General features: G+C 38.7%; 2 protein-coding genes across 9 annotated transcripts in view; one reads left to right on the top strand and one right to left on the bottom strand.

The window, feature by feature from the left end:
- The first annotated feature begins 274 nt into the window (after positions 1 to 274).
- On the top strand, positions 275 to 8,188 carry LOC106140285 (peroxisome assembly protein 12). 2 transcript variants are annotated; one of them, XM_060950792.1, is made up of 8 exons: positions 275 to 570; positions 1,407 to 1,515; positions 2,192 to 2,397; positions 3,091 to 3,220; positions 3,932 to 4,025; positions 5,146 to 5,284; positions 6,746 to 6,828; positions 7,698 to 8,188. In XM_060950792.1, exons 1-8 carry the CDS (start codon positions 451 to 453, stop codon positions 7,807 to 7,809), a joined length of 993 nt encoding a protein of 330 aa, XP_060806775.1. In that variant the 5' UTR covers positions 275 to 450; the 3' UTR covers positions 7,810 to 8,188. The 2 variants fall into 2 exon arrangements, with proteins under 2 accessions (XP_060806775.1, XP_060806774.1); XM_060950791.1 differs by having other exon boundaries at positions 276 to 570; positions 5,143 to 5,284.
- A 26-nt stretch (positions 8,189 to 8,214) lies between these two features.
- The window catches only part of LOC106140284 (poxin), a 209,168-nt gene continuing 203,231 nt past the window's right edge, over positions 8,215 to 14,151 (bottom strand). For 3 of the 7 annotated variants that reach the window (XM_060950797.1, XM_060950799.1, XM_060950798.1), the window contains exons 2-7: positions 13,934 to 13,972; positions 10,827 to 10,985; positions 10,187 to 10,300; positions 9,709 to 9,900; positions 9,083 to 9,319; positions 8,215 to 8,956 (exon numbers count right to left, since the gene is read on the bottom strand). In XM_060950797.1, the coding sequence (XP_060806780.1) occupies positions 8,924 to 8,956; positions 9,083 to 9,319; positions 9,709 to 9,900; positions 10,187 to 10,300; positions 10,827 to 10,985; positions 13,934 to 13,966 (768 nt within the window). In that variant the 5' untranslated portion in view covers positions 13,967 to 13,972 and the 3' untranslated portion in view covers positions 8,215 to 8,923. Of the gene's footprint in view, positions 8,957 to 9,082; positions 9,320 to 9,708; positions 9,901 to 10,186; positions 10,301 to 10,826; positions 10,986 to 12,026; positions 12,719 to 12,871; positions 13,044 to 13,933; positions 14,092 to 14,151 lie in introns of those variants that run through there. The other 4 variants (XM_060950796.1, XM_060950794.1, XM_060950800.1 and 1 more) reach the window with 4 other exon arrangements.

Genomic DNA, 14,151 nt, shown 5'->3' with positions numbered 1-14,151 from the left:
ATGATGCAATTGACATACAAATAGTAACAGTTTCCTAACCCGTCGCCGGATAATAGGTAGCTATATTGTTGACATAATTTTTATGCCAAAAGATACCCCAATCCGGCAGAAAGTATAAGACAAGTAAGTATACATACTTGATACAAAAGTTATAAACACCTTGGATCAGGACAGCCGATATTGAGGGTTATCCCTTATTTGCCTCTTACGACATCCATGAGAGTACGACGGAGATAGAAAAAAAAACTAAATAACTTGACGGCTTTCAAAATCAGCTCGGTAACAAATTGTCAAAGTTCGTTATTTACCCGTCGTCGTGTTTACGTTTTGCCTAGAAATTGGTGAAACAAGTTCTTTTACAATATGTATAAACTAAGTATCTAAGTAATTTGATGAAATATTTATTGAAGTTTTCGAAAACAACTCAAAGCGAATTGTGAGATCATTAAAATGGCCGTATACGCGGCTCATTTGACGAGGACCCTCCAGGGGACTCCTTCAATCTTCCAGGTCACTGCTCAAGAAGCCCTGGGCGCTACAGTGAAGCCAGCACTCAAAAAACTAGTGGAAGTAAGTATTGCAGCAATACAAGGAGAAAAATATTACGTTATAGGTTAGGTGTACTATATCATAAACATAGGACAATTTGAGAAAAGTTCAAATGTTTTGATAGTAGTTTTTTAACAGTTCTCGAATTATAAATTTTATTTTAGAGATATCTACATACAAATGATGTATAGACGTTAAATTACACTTGTATGCTATTAGTTTCATAATCCTGCATGATATAATAAATTACAATAAGCAACTTCAATTTCTTAATTTTTAATCTGTAATATTTATTTTTATTGTAAAACAAGCTAGCAATATTAGTAATTGTACCTAGAGAGCAGCTTTATTGTTTATTTTACTTTTCACCAGACAACCAGCATTTGGGTATATACCTACTATGATAAATGATGAGGGACAAAATAAATAAATTATTGGTGAAGACCATTTATGTACAAAACTTGTTATAGGTTTAAAATTTCTATTCTTGATATGTTTAAATGTACCAAATAAACATTCTTTCTTTCTTTACAAGTTCACAAACTCTTGCAAACTTTGTAAATTGTAATAAATCAGTCTTAAATAATTTTATTTAAAACCTTTCGTAGAGAAGGAAGAAGGGTTAAAATATGGCCCATTTACTATTTAACCATGACTCACCAGGTCTGTTTCTCGGCTTTACTTATGTGGTAATTTCCTTCACCCAAATTTTACTCAGTTGGACTATTGACAACTTAATAAAATGTAGCCTTACTTGATTCGAAAGTTTAGTCATAGTAAGATTTTTCTTACTGGCCGTTTTGTGTAGAGGTTCGGATGACTTTGACACCACTCAGTAATGAACTGTTCCATTTCAGTACCTAGCCGCCGTGTACCCCAACAAGTGCGGGTGGTGCGAGAGATGGTACGATGAACTTTATTTGCTGTTTGACTGCTGTCTGCAGTATCATTACCTCAAGCATTATGGTGAGCTATGTTTGCTCTCATTTTTGGACAAATCATATGGAAGTAGCCTCAATGTTTGGATACCAGTTTCTAAATAATTTTTTTCAACCACATTTAATAGGTACAAATTTAAAAGGCACAACCCTTTTATTTACAAACAATGACAAAGCATGATCTGCTCTCACTTTCGATATTTTCAGCTGACCAAGGATATAGAAAGAGAGAGTAGATGAGACATATGCCTTGTCAAGGTTTGTGATTAGACCCCCAGGCAAACTGAAAAAATATTACTATTAAAATTGACCCCAAAACCTTTTGTATACATATAATTTATATAGCATAGCCTACACATGCCGTGTGGTTCCCGGCACCAATAAAAAGAGAAGAGAACTTGGGATTTTTCTTTTAATCAATGGGATGGCAACCTGTTGTCGCTATTTGAATCTCAATTTTATAATTAAGCCAAATAATATGGCTTATCAGCCTTTTCAATACTGTTAGCTCTGTCTACCCTGCAAGGGATATAGACGTGACTTCATGTATGTACCCTACACATAGTGGACCATTAAAGAACAACACATTATCGGACACAATTTACTTCCAAATATTTTTGCAATACAGGTGTTATGTTAAACGACTGAAAAAGTGCCTGCAAAGTCCTATTTTCTGAATAAAACATTGATTTTGATGAATCCAGCGGCATCATTCTCGGAGAGTTTCTACGGCCTGCTCCGAGTGCCAGTCTCCGTCAGTGGAGAGTTCAGCTCGGGCCACCACCGACTCCCACCTGGTCTCGAGCAGGCTTCTCTGGCCGTGTTGGTGCTCCTGCCGTATTTGAAAGACAAGTTGGAGACTGTTATTGATAAGTGGAGAGAAGATGAAGAGGACGGTCGGTTGGGAAAGGTAATTATGAGCATTAGCTTTTTTTAAATTTCTTACATACATAAAATCGCGTACCGTGTGGTTCCTGGCACCAATAAAAAAAAGAATAGGACCACTCCATCTTGTTTCCACGGATGTCGTAAAATGCGACTAAGGGATAGGCTTATAAACTTGGAATTCTTCTTTAAGGCGATGGGCTAGCAACCTGTCACTATTTGAACCTCAATTATACCAATAAGCCTAACAGCTGGACGTGGTCTCTTAGTCTTTCAAGACTATTGGCTCTGTCTTCCCCGCAAGGGATATAAACGTGATAATATAAATGAACAAATAAATAATCATTAAGCCAAACAGCTGAACGTGGCCTATCAGTCTTTTCAAAACTGTTGGCTCTGTCTACCCCGCAAGGGATTTAGACGTGATTATATGTAAAATCACACCACTTTCGCATCGTCTACATACATCATTCACTTCAGTCAAACTCATTGTTGGTTCTCTTGACATTCTTGTTGTTTTTAAACACATCTTTCGTTATGTCTTATGTAGTATGTGGGTTAGTAAGACACGAGTCTCTCATAATCTTGTTATAGTTTAGATCATGGTGTAATCAAAATAGGATACAAGGTATCGCTTATGGTAGATTTACGTAACCTATTACGTATTTGGACCCCCATAATATGTAGAAGTACTTTTAATTTCCAAATATGCTTTAAGGACCGCCTGCGCCACGCGGCTGTGGTGGTGTACGGCGTAGCGCACATGTCGTGGTCGGCGTGGCGGCTGCTGCGGTGGGGCGCCTTCCTCACGCGGGGCGCCGCCCCCGACCCGCTGCTCGCGGTCTTGGGTAATGTATACACATACTTTGTAGCCAACAGTCTTGAAAACACTGTAAAGCTACGTTCAGCTGTACGACTTACATACATACATAGGGTCACGTCTATATCCCTTGCGGGGTAGACAGAGCCAACAGTCTTGAAATGACTGAATGGCCACGTTCAGCTATTTAGCTTAGGATAGAATTAGCCTAATGATAGAATTGAGATTCAAATAGGGACAGGTTGCTAACCCATCGCCTAAAAAAAGAATCCCAAGTTTATAAGCCTATCCCTTAGTCGCCTTTTACGATATCCATGGGAAAGAGATGGAGTAGAATAGGACCTATTCTTTTTTTGCACTGGTGCCGGGAACCACACGGTACGGCTGAACGACTTTAAGATAGAATTGAGTATGTTTATGGGTAGGTAATGTATACCGCGTTTTTATCCCTTACGGGGAAGACAGACAATCACAAGACCCTATTGTTGTTTTGAGCTGGGTCTTATGATGGAAGTAAACTAATTGTAGCGAAAGCAATGATTAGGGCTCGACTGCCACCAAAGGGAAGATCTTCCGTCAGGCTAGGTGTTATGCCTGTGGAACAAAGCGACAGTCGATGTTGAATCAAAGATTTATGTTCCAATCCGTAGAAACTCTGATTTTAAATGCCGAATGCGCTGTGATTGGCTGATGGCGTGTGACGTAAGCGATGTCGCCGCATTATAATGAAACTCTCCAGGTCTGTCGCTGAAACACGCGCCGCCGCCCGCGCCGCAGCCCGACGATCACACCTGGTCCGATCTCTTCAGGAACATGGTCACGGGGAACTTTGGGTGAGTTGAAATTGCTTTCCGTCGCATAAAACTGACTGACAGACGGACAGTCTTCTTGGCTTTTATCGGTCATACATTGATCCCCCATAGCATCAATGGGATGGCAACCTGCTGTCGCTATTTGCAGCAGTATCATGACAATACGAAGGTCAAACTGAAAGTTTTTAGAAAATCAAAAACTGAGCATTCTACTATAATACTAGTTTTATTATATCTTTTCAAAATAGTGTCTCTTTACGTCAATACATCGCTGCAGCCGATGGAACCATTGGGAGAAGCACCTTGCCCACTCTTCCTTAGGTGTCTCTTCGACGGCCCTTACAAACGCAGCGACTGCTTCCTCAGCGTTCACAAAACGTTTACCGCGAAGTTTTTCTTTTACTTTCGTCACCCGTATGTCGAATGCGGCATTTGAGTCACCTCCGTTAAATTTTAAATCATATCACGGCACCAATTAACACGACGGAGTTTTTGGGTCTCAGTCAAATATGGGGTATCCACCGGGCACAAAGCTTCCTGACCTCTAAATGTTCATGGAGGATTTTATGGATTTGGCTCATACCAATGCCTAGACTTGTCCGAATCTGCTGATAGGTAACTCTTTTGTCAGCCTCTATCATACGCCGCACAACACTGACGTTTTCTTCAGTCGTCGCCGTAGAAGGCCGTCCCTCACGCAGATCATCGGTGAGATTAGACCGACCACGCTTAAATTCATTGAACCAGTTGTAAACAGTGGCACGAGATGGGGCTTCATTATGAAAGACCAATAGAAGGCTATTGTAACTTTCTTGTTGAGTTAACTCACACCGAAATTCATAAAAAATCATTGCACCAAAATTTTCTCGCGTTAAATTCATATTTTTGGCACGAATTATTTTCACTTTGCCGCCAAATTGCTAAAATAATGACAATTGAATGAAATTTTTACTCATTATTATTGCTAAAGAGTTCCATTTTTGAAATCCAAATTCATTTTTTTATTATATACATATATAACAAATGGCCAGTTCTAAAAACTTTCAGTGTCGCCCTCGTATTTAACGATCGATTACAATTTTATTTCATAAAGTATATAGAAAATTGTATAAAGTTGTTTTTTTTTTCGCCATAACAGCAGCGCCGCGCTAACGTTCCCGATGCTGGGCGCGCTGTGCCTGGGCGCGGTGGAGTACGGCGCCTTCGCCGTGCAGTTCCTGCGCTGGTGGGAGGCGCGCGGGGCGCCCGCCGCGGGGCTGCCGGCGCCCCCCCCGCCGCAGGTACACTTCTACAGCATTCATACACCTCATGTACTACGACTAGCTGTGCCCGCGACTTCGCCCGCGTGGAATAGTTATTTTGGGCATCATTGAAGCCCTCAAGGATTAATAATTTTACTCGTTGTTTTCACATTTTCCATTATTTATTTGCGCCTAATAGTTGCAGCGTGATGTTAAATAGCCTAAAGCCTTCCTCGATAAATGGTCTATTAAACAGAAAAAGAATTTTTTTAATTCGAACCAGTAGTTTCTGAGATTAGCGCGTTCAAACAAGCAAACTCTTCTTCAGCTTTATAATATTAGTAGGTATAGATAATACGACAGGACTAAGGCCTCTCAAGAATTGGGGGATTTTACCCATAGTCACCACGCTGTTGATCACCTCCCGCTTAATGCCTCAGTCGCGTGTGTGCGATACGGAAATTACACAGATTCAATTAACCTCGTAATTAATTTGAGACTTGTGTTACGAGATACTAACTCAACGATATTATATTTTGTGGTAAATACTTGTAAAGATAAATATCCCAGGCCAATCAGAGAAAGACCGTTTCTCATCATGCAGTGGCCGGGATTCGAACCCGGGACCTCTGGTTTCACAGACAAGCGCACTACCGAGGCCGTCAATAGAATAGAACTGAAGAGATTTATTTTCTAAATTGGATACCAGGTATCACTTATTGACGTCAACATAAGTCCAATTAAATCCACTACCACTATTTATATGTATAAGTGGCCTTGTCGATATTCGACGGCGCACAATAGCGTATCCAACCGCCGAATCCGGCCCGAAGGACCAATGACCAATGTTTATTTATTTATTGGCGCACAACACAGTTAATGAACTTACAAGGTTTCATGAAAGTTGTGCAAAAAAGAACGAATAAACTGCAGAGCGAAAGTGTAATCGAAGTGATAATAGGTAATAATCATGTATATTATATATACTCGTACATAAAATTCTTGTGTCACAATGTTCGTTCCCGTACTCCGAAACGGCTTGACCGACTCTCATGAAAATTTGTGAGCATATTGAGTAGGTCTGAAAACATACACCTTAGTGCTTAGGGTTGTCCACCCTTAATTTTTTTTTAAATAGAAATTACCTAAAAATTATTTATAAATAATAATAAATAAATAAATATCATAAATATATACGGGACAAATTACACAGATTGAGTTAGCCTCGAAGTAAGTTCGAGACTTATGTTACGAGATACTAACTCAACGATACTACTTATATTTTATAATAAATTATTTTTATATGGCAAAACGTTTGCCGGGACAGCTAGTATTCTATATAAGTTTCTATGTACAAAATTAAGGACGTCCTGGTAAAGGGTGGATGAAGCGAAGGAAGTATGCAGAGATCGTGGCAAGTGGAAAGAGGTTGTCTCTGCCTACCCCTCCGGGAAAGAGGCGTGATTATATGTATGTATGTATGTGTACAAATTGTTTTAGCGACCGCAGCCGGCCGCTCACAAGAACCGCTGTCCGCTGTGCCGGCGCGCGTGGAGGATCCCCACCGTGCTGCCGGTGTCCGGGTAACTATCCTACTCTTTCTCTACATACATATGGTCACGTCTATATCCCTTGCGGGGTGGACAGAGCCAACAGTCTTGAAAGTGACTGAATGGCCACGTTCAGCTGTTTGGCTTAATGATAGAATTGAGATTCAAACAGTGGCAGGTTGCTGGCCCATCGCCTTAAAAAAGGATCCCAAGTTTGTAAGCCTATCTCTTAGTCGCCTTTTACGACATCCATGGGATAGAGATGGAGTGGTTCTTTTTTGTATTGGTGCCAGGAACCACACGGCACTATTCTTTCTCTGTCGTTCATTTTTTTTAGTTTTTAATAAGTCTCCTGCCTGGCTTTAGTCCCGGTTGCATCCTCACCACTCTGGAGAGGAGCCCGGGGTGTGCCTGTGACCATGGATCGGGTGAGTCAGGTTTTTACACGAAGCGACTCCCATCTGACCTCCGCAACCTTTGCAGGGGAACCTGACCCGTATTGGATCGATCATGGTTACACATCCAGTTGCCTGAATGTGCAGGTTTTGCTCACGATGTTTTCCCTCACCGTAAGTGAGGCTCTTTTATTTTTAAACAGTTTCTACTTTTGCGTGATACACGGCATCAATAGAAAAAAGAATAGGATCACTCCATCTCTTGCCTATGGATGTCGTTAAAGGCGATTAAGAGATAGGCTCATAAACTTGGGATTTATCTTTTAGGCGTTGGGCTAGCAACCTGTCACTATTTAAATCTCAATTCTATCATTACGACAAACAGCTGAACGTGGCCTGTCAGACTTTCAAGACTTTTGGCTCTGTCAATCCCGCAAAGATATAGACGTGATAAAACCGGGACTAAAGCCAGTAGGAAGTATATATGTATGTATTTATTTATTATAGCTACATCTTCTGCTACGTTTGCATCTCTCGGCACGTGCGGCAGCACTCTGCCTGCCCCGTCACCCGCTGCCCCGCCTCCGACAGAGAGCTCGTCAGACTCTACATTGACTGACTGACTGACTCACTTTGAACTGATATTGCGAAGAGTGCGTAGCGGATACGACTGATTTTTTGAACAATTTGAAATTACACTGTGTCACTTTCCAGTCGTTTACTCTAAGGTCAGACATAGAAATACAATTTTTTAACCAACTTTAAAAAGGAGAACGTACTCAATTCAGCCGTAGGTGTAATTTTATTTCTGTGTAATTAGTATGAATTGCCTGAGTTTGTTAAATGTTAATTAATATTAATGTGATATAGCTTTATAATAATGTTTTGGTGATTGGATGCAAGGGTGTTATTTATATTGAGTCGTTTTTTAGGTACTGTTATAGTATTTTTACGTGCCAGTGACAAAAACGTATTATATTGTACAGAAAGGTGATGTTTTTTTTACTATAAATTAAAAATAAAATTAAAAAATTTAAAACTTGTTTTATTGACAAGAAAATATAAAAAAATTTACAAAAACGTGTATATTGTTAGGTTAGCAAGTTAATTTTTTTCTTTCATATTTTATTTATATCCTTTTAATTAAGAATATTGTTTCATGATCTTTTTTATTACAAAATGTTAGTAAAATAATGTAATATAATACATTAAAAAGTACTTAAAAATTTAAACAATGTCTAACATCAAAAGCACACTGAATAAATTATGTTTAGAAATATAATAGATACCTAAGTATTTTAAAAAGTAAAAACTTTTGCTTTAGTAATAAAATACCAATTTAAAAAAATATTTGCGTCATAATCTAATGTGTTATACATACAAATAGCTTTTTTGTTGGCTGGAGACTGTTGGCTTAAGCTATCGTAAGTATCGTTTCATAATATTATAAAAATAAATATATTTTTTTTCATATAATATCGGATTATGACATTCGTCAACAAAGTAGATAAGTGCGATATAGGCTTAGTCAGGAACCTTAAAAGGCTAATGTGATATTTCCACTCTCTTTCTAACTGCGAGGTTAACTGAGTGGTAGAAAGGGATGGAAGACTTATTGCCTTTCAAGGATCGTGAGTAAAGGGGCAGTAGTTGCTATATATGGTTTTAAAAAGTCTTAAGGATGCCTGCCTTTACGCCTTTAAATGATACTATATCGATGAAAGGTAACCACTTTACAAATATTCCACGTCGGACACGATTCCAGGCTGAAAGGGAATTAAAGAAAAAAAATTTAGTGTGTACAACTTATTAAAATCAAAAAAGTTTTTAAGATTGTTGGCTCTGTCTACCCCGCAAGGGGTATAGACGTGACTATATATGTATATAAGTACCTGTAGATAAATATGCGCTAGTTGCTTCCCGCCGGCTTCCACCAAGGCGACCCGGGGGCGGCGCGCCCGGAACAGCGCGGGCGCGGGGGCGCCGTGCGCGGGCGCGCGCGCCAGCCGCGACACGTGCGCGCGCAGCTCCTCCCGCGACGAGAACGTGTGCAGCCCGTACGCCACGCGGCCCTCGGCCAGGTCGATGGTGTGCCATAGAGATGACGTCTCGAAGTACCCGCCTTCGCCCTGGTTATGAAAAATTAGGTTGTTTAGTCTATGGATTAGGTTGTATTCCCGCGCAGACTTTGAAAGTTGTGAACTTGGAGGTTAGACTTTTTGGCGGGAACCCAAACGTCATGTTTTTATTCGATTATATTTTTCACAGGCGATCACTTCAGAAAATGACTGACGGGGAATATAATGAGGACCTTTGCCTCCTCAGAGCATAGATCTATGGAAACTTTGTTATTTAAGGTTTAACTATGTTAAACCTTAAAAAGTAGACACAGGATGCTCTCTTAGCAAAGACTATTGTGATATTTTTAGTTGACGAATGTAACAAGCTTGTTAAACAGTTTTTTGTACATGGACTTTCAAAGAAACCTCCGACCATAGATCTAGTTATAAAAGCCAACCTCGAAAGTAGAGACAGCGTAATGGTTCCCCTTCTTAGCGGTGACCACGGTGACCAGGGCCCCGTCCTGGTTGACCACGGGGGTGCCGGCCAGGAACTGGTTGTTGGACTCGAAGCTCGGCGCGCACCGCCACTGAGCTATGCGGCCGTCGCTCGACACCATCAGCAATTTCTTACTACGATTTATGAACACCTGAAAACAAAATTTACAATGTTTATAATATAATCTTTTACATTAGATACTTATATAAAAACTACTATATTTTTAAATAATAATAGAGATTACAATTAAATCAAATTAAAATCAAATCATATTTACAGGAATAGGACAATTTATATAGTCACTAAGGGAATTCCCTTAGTCTGTTGCTGTATGTTTGGTAGGTACTACAGTCAGTTAGTTCCTTTGAGGCGTTATTTCCAAAAGTAAATGATGGAGAATTTGAAACTTTAAGACATTCATTAACTGTATGATATACCTTCTCGGCCGTGTTCTCGTCGAGCCTGACGTAAGCCAGTTCTCCCAGTGGCGCCATCTTCTCTTCAGTGAACACATCGCAATAGTGGTGCGTGGTCTTCGCGCGCTCGGCTATCTGTTATAAAAAAAATTTGAATTACTAAATTTGACCCAAGAATAAAACAAACGGGGTGAGCTAAATAAAACCGTTTAATAAGTAGTTATGTTTGAAATAAACCACAAATTTGTAATAAGTGACAGGTTACTGTATGGCGTGCGTATCTAGAGGCCTACATTCTGCAAAAAATTAAACTTTGACTTTTAAGTTTCGATCTAAGAATTTAGCAAGCTATTTAAGATATTACACAATGCCAAAACGGAAAGAAAAGTGGAATTTTAATGTTGTGCATTCTTGATAGGTAGTTATTTTGGAATGGTTGAGATATAATTTTGCACATCCATGGAAGCGCGTAAAACAGACCCAAATTCGCGCACCTTCTACTAATTATCGATAAAGTGACATTACATTACGCAATTTCTATTATTTTTTACCCACCATAACGAGAAAAACAGCAATATATGCACAGCATCGCTAATGAAATCTTCGGCGGAAAAACGGCTATAAGTCTGAATATTAGAGATTAAGGGTAGTAAACTATCACCTCCTCAGAGGTGCAGCAATGTATGGGCACCACGGCGCCGAAGCTGGCGAACTTCCTGCCATCCCGCTCGTGGATCTCCGCCGGGATGGAGAAGTTCTCCACCACGCCCTTGTACTGCTCGTTGCGTACCGTGCGGGACATGCCTGGAGGCGGGAGTTCCTGGAAATATTTGATGGGATCTGTTTACCGCAACTCCGCGCGCGTTAAAATAAGCATTAACGATTCTCAAACTAGTGACATGTCACTTAGATAGGCAGTGTGCGCACTCTACGAAAGCCTTACTAACACTAACACTGGGCAGATCTGGTAGGAGCAAACAAAGTAGATAGGTACCAACTTCAACAATTAACTGAGATTGGCTTTAGCGTAAGTAGGTACCTATTAAATATTATTTCTTCGTATGGTTGGCTGACCGAACTAAGGCTACGACTTATGGCTAAAATAATTAAAGCGAATTTTGTGTGTTGGGTGGTCTTATAAAAACAGCCTGGCTGCAATTTTTGCTAATTCAGTAAATTCATTCATAACTCAGACATAACATTCTGCGGGGTCTATTCTAAATTACAATAACAACAGGACAAAGAATCAACTTTCGTTCACAAGATTATTCGTTTTCTGAGTTTGGGAGTTTAATGCCACAAACAAACACACGAAATTATTCCTATTTTAACAGGGTTTCCACAAATTACAAAATGAACCATTTTGATACAATCTACCAGTTGTTTTTACAAAACGCCTATGATAATAAAAGTTAATAATTATGGCATAATTATTATTATACTTATAAATAAATTTGGCATAGGTGTGTGTTCTCCCTAAATGGAATAGCCCAGGGTCCAACTGTCCCGGAGTGGGTAGATCAGGTAGTCACATGGAGTTAAGTCGTGCACACTACATCAAAAATTCGTTTCTCCCCTATCCGCCTCTTACGACAGATAGACCGAATACGAGAATGTGACGGCACCCCATTACGTCTCAATATTTAGTTTTATATAGATAGGTAACTTACATATTTATTACTTATAGTTATTTTATTTTATCCAATAAACTAAGTATAATTATTGATTGGCTAGGATGAGGATCATAATGTATAGTAGATTGTAGGTGTGTGTACTCACATAGGCTCTACAAAGCAATCTAAAAATAATTCATAAAAAAGGTCTCTTTTAGTAAGTAAAGATTTATGTATTTAGAACTCACCTTGTCCAAATATTTCGATACACTATCGCTCAATATCGGCGTTATTGATAAACAAAAAAGAATCACATGTGTGATAAAAAATTTTTAAGGTTGGCAGCACGTCTTATTATTACTAACCTAAGTTGGCAATAAACTTCTGAATTCAAATTATTGTTGTTTTGTAACAAGGTTATAGTTTAAACCGAATACAATAGTATTCACACAGTAAATAAAAAGTAATAGTATATAATGTAATATCATTTCCATGATAATAAGAATAAAGTCGATCTTTGTTTGTAATCTTCTTGCTTACAAAGAGATAAAAATGAAATTACATTGTAGGTATTTTTCACGGAATTGTACAAGATGTTACAATCAGACAAAGCTATTCATAAGATAATTTATCCATAATCCATAAAATTTATGTACTTACTACACGTACATACATAAAAATATATAATCACGTCTATATCCCTTGCGGGGTAGACAGAGCCAACAGGCTTGAAAATACTGATAGGCCACCTTCAGGCGTTTGGCTTAGTGATAGAATTAAGATTTAAATAGTGACAAGTTTCACCCAAAAACTACTAGATCGGTATTGAAGAAAATATTTGGCAGTTGACAAAGAGACAGACAAGGCCTTAAGGTGTTACTTAGGGTACTCTTTTTCTGCAAACTCCCATAAGAGAGAAGCCCTAATTTGTTTTTGTTGCATAAATTGAATTAAGTTTGTTCCGTACTGACAACTTATATTATCTGTTAAAATATACTTACAGATACTTTTAATAACAAAACAAAAAAAAAAACAAATCAATGCGCTGTCACTATTTCGAAAATCACACACAACTAACGTCGAAACACACAACCTCGTTTTTTGAAGTAGGTAAAACTTGGAAACTCATGGGAATCACCACTGTAACTTGTAGAAACTTCTGTAGCCTACTGTAAGACGGTTTGTTGGCTGACTGATAAGATGTTATCGGTGGTAGAGTTATAGCGCCGCGGAAGTGAATGTCACGCTCTGTCATAAATATTACCTACGTCTTTTGTTTGCATAAAAATCTGCCATCTGGTAAAGGATAAGGCCACATTCAGCTGTATGGCTTGATGATGGAATTGAGATTCAAATAGTGACAGATTGCTAGCCCATCGCCTGCAAGAGGAATCGCAAGTTTATAAGCCTTTACCTAAGTCCCTTTTACAGCATCCATGGGAAAGATATGGAGTGATTCAATTCTTAAGTGCCGGAAATCACATGGCAAATATATATTAGCTACTACCTATTTTAATATCAAGTAGGTAACTGATTGATAATCTCTTCTCAAATTTCTGTTTTTTCATTCGTTTGGATGTTAAGTATTCTTATGGTGAAGGGGAACATCGTGATACCTGCGCGTTTAGGCGACTGTATGTGTAACCATAATTAAATACGAGTTAGATTCCTCTGCAAAGGATCAAGCGGGGGTCAAATTCAAATTTTTATTTTCATAACATGTGTACAACAAGGTCTTAAATATATATATATATACCAGATCTTCAATCCAATTCTAAATATGTAATTCCAATTCTAGATAATCCAATTCGGTACCATGATCAAAGGCGCACTCCCGGGTAGGTACCTTCCAGGGAGGTGAGACTAGCGGCAGGATGAATAAATTTATTGGCCCAAAAATACAATGCGACACAAAAACAAGCCATGTGCGATATGATACTTATAGATATATGTAGTACCAATAGTTCTATGTTAAGCGTCGCAGAAACATTTGTAGAAATTACAGCAACATTTAAATTAAATTCATGTAATAATTACAGACCGTTTCAACGTTTCTAAAGGACAGGGGCCGCCGCGCCCCTCCTAAATTAATCTGGTGGGCCATAGTAATAAATGGTAAAATTCTAAATTTATTTAAGTAAGGCTATAAACTTACCCCTTGCGTTGGCTTCAAATTACTTCTTTCCATTATATTGATCAAATCAAATAATTATATTGATTAAATCAGTACAAGAGTTGCACCTTCAATATTTTCTATTCAAATGATTAGTCTGATTATTTCCGCCATTTATTTAACGTGACCTTATTTAAAACATACTGGCAACATTGAGTGCAACACGGTAATCCTTGATCATAGACATCCAAGATACTTAT

This window comes from Amyelois transitella, chromosome 22 (genome assembly GCF_032362555.1).
Source record: "Amyelois transitella isolate CPQ chromosome 22, ilAmyTran1.1, whole genome shotgun sequence".
Classification (NCBI taxonomy): domain Eukaryota; kingdom Metazoa; phylum Arthropoda; class Insecta; order Lepidoptera; family Pyralidae; genus Amyelois; species Amyelois transitella.
The sequence above is the reverse complement of the archived record's forward strand: the minus strand, read 5'-3'. Positions and strand labels throughout refer to the sequence as shown.

Bases quoted from the DNA above. Each gene is read 5' to 3' on its own strand.
- LOC106140285 (XM_060950791.1), top strand. From the start codon at position 451: ATGGCCGTATACGCGGCTCATTTGACGAGGACCCTCCAGGGGACTCCT. The intron at 2,398-3,090 runs GTAATTATGAGC...ATATGCTTTAAG, and splicing joins AGGACGGTCGGTTGGGAAAG to GACCGCCTGCGCCACGCGGC. The intron at 5,285-6,745 runs GTACACTTCTAC...AAATTGTTTTAG, and splicing joins CGGCGCCCCCCCCGCCGCAG to CGACCGCAGCCGGCCGCTCA.